Source organism: Eutrema salsugineum, unplaced genomic scaffold (assembly GCF_000478725.1).
Source record: "Eutrema salsugineum unplaced genomic scaffold, Eutsalg1_0 scaffold_2, whole genome shotgun sequence".
In the NCBI taxonomy this organism is placed as follows: Eukaryota; Viridiplantae; Streptophyta; class Magnoliopsida; order Brassicales; family Brassicaceae; genus Eutrema; species Eutrema salsugineum.
In genome coordinates, this window is record NW_006256829.1 from 17,973,344 (window position 1) to 17,978,372 (window position 5,029).

Consider the following 5,029-nt stretch of genomic DNA (forward strand, 5'->3'; position numbering starts at 1 on the left):
ATTCAAAGAGAATTATAGAGAGACCGATATACGAAGCCATATCCAATTTAGATAAGGATTAACATAAACCTATAAATAGAGAACTCATGGAAAAAAGACGGACAGACAAACACTTACCGCTAAAAGCCCTAAAAGCTCTACTTTAATAACTAGGTACGACAACGACAAATCGAGCGACCAGACCTCTTCGTAGCTTCGTTCTTCGCCAATCAATGACGAATAGCGAGCGACAGACGATACCAGATTATTTAGATCTTCGATATTGATTCATTGAAACTCGATATTCGTTGATTAATAAAAGTTTACTCCTTCTCGTCATTCCGTAGAACTATTCACGTACGAACTGGTTAAAATATTCCCAAACAGCTTAGTGCTAGAAGGAGGGGAAGTTTTGACTACGTGAGACATGACGGAAGGGGATAACGATGGAAATAACACCCCTAACAATTATGCTGCTCAACTAGAGGCACTCACCGCCCAGATGAAGCAGAATGAAGAACGACTCGCACAACTTGAAGCAGAAAACGCTTCTTTGAAGGAGGTGAATGCTTCTATGGTAGGTGATGGAAGCACTGCAGCCGACGTTCATGCAAGATATCGAGCTCGTGTCCCCCCTATGTTTCCGTTGGACGATCCTCTCGTACCTACAGACAACAGACCAACACAACATAATTGAAGTCTAGGAATGACAGCTACGGGGGCAGATGATTTCTCAAAACTTTTGGAAGCTATGGAGATCTCAATTGCACGATTTTCCGGTGTGGCTCCTCCAATCACGAAAAGTGCTCCTAACTCCTATGCAGATACCCCCTTTACAGACGCGATCACATTGACAGAGATGCCAAGGAAATTCACGCTTCCTTCCATAAAAGTGTATGACGGAACGACAGACCCAGATAACCACAAGCAACGGATGTTTACCACAGTAGTTGCAAAAGAACTTTGCGAAGCTACCATGTGCAAAGGATTCGGTTCGAGTCTTACAGAACCAGCCCTCCAATGGTTTACAAACCTACCAAATGCTTCAGTTGACTCTTTTGCGTCACTGACAAACCGTTTTGTTGAGCAATTTGCAAGTAGTAGGAACTCGGAAAGGACTTCTGACAATCTTTACGAGATCATACAGAAGAGAGGTGAGTCTTTACGTAGTTATGTGGGACGATTCAACAAAGAAAAAGTGTGTATACCAGAGTGTGTTACGTCCACTGCGATCTCAGCATTCAAAAGAGGCTTGCTCCAAAACAGTGATCGATATAAGGAACTGACAAAGTATCAATGCAAAATAATGGAAGACGTGCTATCTAGAGCATGGGCTCAGATTAGAGGGGAGGAAGATCCTGCTTACCATCAGCAACCCTCCCAACGTTCTGACTCACGTGTAACAAGGAACGAAAGAACGACGAGAGATGATAAGCCATATCAAAGACCTCACAGTGACAATAAATGTATGAGAAGCGACAACAGAAGTACACATCGACCAATCAACACAATGGAAACCATATATTCAGCAACTCGACGAGGTTCAACTAATGGAAGAACCAGATATTAAGCAACTCGATGAGATTCAACTAATAGAAGGCGATCCTAATAAGTTGTTCAAAGCTGCCAACAGATGTACGACATAAGCTCTTAGGAAGGTCCGTATTAAATAACGAAGGTATGTGGATCAGGCACGTATAAACTGCAGGATAAAGAATGCAAAAAAAATCTGCTCAACAGCTGTGTGCCCTACATCTCAACTTATTACTTCAAGGTCGGTTCGTTTTGCTTCAGTTATATTTTTTATACCTTTGGCTTTTCATCGTTAGTTGCTTTTTGCATTTTTTGACGATCCCTGAGATGTCACTACCTTTGGCTTTGGATATTCTATTTCATATATACGGATATACATTTTAATAAAGAAACTTTAAACAAATGAGTTTTAAAAGTCCTCAAATCTATGTTCGTCATTCACAATGCCACATAAAAGAGAGAGATCTTCGATACAAATTATGACGAGTGACAAACAACACACAAATAAACTAGAAGGCACTGTCTTAAAGAGAGTGACGATTGTCGCCTAATTAACTATTTAAGAGCATCACTGCACGCATACGAACTGACCATGGTCATGAAAAGAAAGGTAAGTCCTTCAAAAAATATTGATAACAACCTATAGAGGGTGCAAGAGGTGATTCCTCATAAAAAAAAAGACACTCTCTAAAAAGTTGATTCCTCACACAAAAAAAGACTGACGATGTCACCTTCGAAAGAGGCAATTTCTCACAAAAAATAGAGTGACATTGTCACCTTCAAAAGAAGCGATTCCTCACAAAAAAACAAAGAGAGTGATGTTGTCACCTTCGAAAGAGGAGATCTCTCACAAAAAGAGAGTGACATTGTCACCTTCGAAAGAGGTGATTCCTCACAAAAAAACAAAGAAGAGTGACGTTGTCACCTTCGAAAGAGGCGGTTCCTCACAAACACAAAAGAAAGGGAGTGACGCTGTCGCCCTATTACAATTCAGAGGCATGACCTCATAAAACCAGAAATGACTACTGTCACTAAATATTAAAGGAGTTCCAAAACCTCCTCAAAAATCAAATGAACAACTAAGAGGGAAAAACCTCGCGACAAGCAGCAACCACAGCTAAAATCGCTGGTATGACTGCAGTAAATGTCACAGCTAACCTAAGGGAATAGCACTAAAAAGTAACGTACTTGCTACTGTTACTAATTTAAAAAGCGATATACATCACTGAACGAGGGACGTGATCCCACGATTAAGCAAACAACATATGGTTATACACCAGCCACGGTAGTGAAAACAACGGTTACAAACCACCTAGATAATGTCATTATCCAAAACGTAAAACAAAGATGTCAACAAACGTTGCATCACTCACGAACGACAAGTGCTTAGGAAAGGATTGACACATCCAACCAGATAAACAAAAGTAAACGCCGCGAGCAATAGAGCTCCAAAAGATAAAGTTTAGGAAATGCCTTAAATAAGAAATTAAGGTGGCTCCTCAAATGTAAAAGGCCGAATACGACCATGGGTCAGTGTCGGGGGCAAAATAGCCAAAACCTGCAAACGAATCAGGAAATACCAGCAGAGTATTCCCATCACTTTTGGATGATTTAACAGCGACCTCCCGATACTCCTTCTCTGCTTATGACGAGTAAAAAATGTTAACAAAGAATCAACATGGCTTACCAAATATTGAATTGACTCTTTAGAAGTTACGACGTTCACTTCTAAACAAAGCATGAAAACAAAGAAAGAAGAAACAAAGGTACGGCATGAGGTATGTGATAACACCGTATTTTGACCACTTTTATGGATCGTTTTGAAATACTTTTTCTATGTTTTTAATTGCTTTTAAGTACTTTTATTACGTTTTTCTAGTATTTGTAGTTCCAACACTCTTTTCAGGTAACTTTGTGAAAAACTTAACAAAATGGATAGAAAACCAGATTTCAGCTCAGAGTCAAACCGTCAGAAGTTCACCCCCGATGAAGGCCTTCTCACCGTCTGATCCAGCTCAAATTTGGAGATCTTAAAGATGGAAGTACCAGCTTTCCAGCACACTTTACATCTTGGCAATCCAACGGTTCAATCAAAAGATACGCGAAGAGCAAGATGTCCCGTAAACTAGCCGGCAAGCGTTTCCACCCGCGGCCAACAGGCCATTCCCCGCGGTCACAACCACCGCGACCGCGGCCAGCCACCCATTCCACACGGTCACGCACTTCCCGACCGCGGCCAGCTAACTCCGACTTTGAAGGCAAGCCCGTATCATTTTCCCAGCCTCAATCCCGTAACCCTAGACACCAGAGAGTATTGGAGACTATAAATACATGTCATTTAGGTCGTTTTTAGAGAGAGAGGAAGAGAGACGAAATACTTTACAGAAATTTTACTTTAAGCTTTGTTTTTAGGTTTTAGGGAGAGAGATCTGTCTCTTGAACCCTTGTTCTTTCTTTTTCAATTTTGGTTTTTATTATACTTTTTAATACTATGTTTTTGATTTCGTTTATTATGTCTGAGTAGTTTTATTGTTGGGTCTAAGGGATTTTCGATGAGGATTCCATGAGCTTTTGAGCCGAATCTTAGAACTTTTTCTTCTGAATTCGTTTTTACTGCATGAGAGTAGCGTCATGAACTACAATCTGATCCAGATGCTTGGTGACACGAAAGTGTTCATTCGGTGTCAGATCTAGTTTGGGAGAGCAAAACAAACATAGGAGTGGAAACCTATCTATGGGCGATTTGTGAATGCATCTCTTCTTTTCCAGGGCCAGAGTGGAAACCTACTGGTCAGGGTTGAGAGAGATAGTTGTCTATGATCACGACAGTGGTGTATTCATACGTCCGTGACTCCAGTTCGAAAAGTTTAAGCTAAGATCTTATCAAATTTACTCTCTAGCAATGTTTTGAATCGTTTGTACCCCTGAGAAAACTTCCCTGAACCCCAGCGCCCTCTTTCTTATAGATTTACACCGTTTTTCATTCAAGCTTTAGTCTAGTATCTTTACTCTTTCAATCGATTTTCATTTAAGCAATTAGGTTAGTCATTTTTCTCGTTTTTACCCGTTTTCGTTAAGTTTAGTTATTAGGTCATTTTAATTCCCGTAGTTTCTCTTTAAAATTCGTTTTTAAGTTTTAAACACACCACCAAAACCCTCACAAAACTCGCCTGGTTCTAGACTTCCTTACTTCATATTTCTTTTGAAGGCTTTTGTAGGAAAGATCCTCCTTCCCTGTGGATTCGATCCCTAAGTACTATAATCGATCAGCTGTGCACTTGCGGCTATTGATTTCATTTAGGGTAAAACTTGATACCCTCACGACACACCACATCAGTATGTCTAGAAGAGGAGAAGAAGGAACGAAAAAAAAAAAAAAGGGAGTGACAGCTCCCAATAAAAAGAAGAAGAGAGGGAAGCGACGAGCAAAGTCAAAAAAGAAAGAAGTGACATAAGTAAAAGAGATAGAGAAAGATAGACCAGCAGAGACTTTAAAGACGATAGGTCACTGCAAAAG

The 5,029-nt window shown here is 40.3% G+C and overlaps 1 protein-coding gene across 1 annotated transcript; it reads left to right on the top strand.

The window, feature by feature from the left end:
- Nucleotides 1-685: 685 nt before the first annotated feature.
- LOC112086624 lies at nt 686-1,549 on the top strand. The gene has a single exon (XM_024155597.1). The coding sequence runs from the start codon at nt 686-688 to the stop codon at nt 1,547-1,549; it is 864 nt and encodes a 287-aa protein (XP_024011365.1).
- The last annotated feature ends 3,480 nt before the right edge of the window (nt 1,550-5,029 follow it).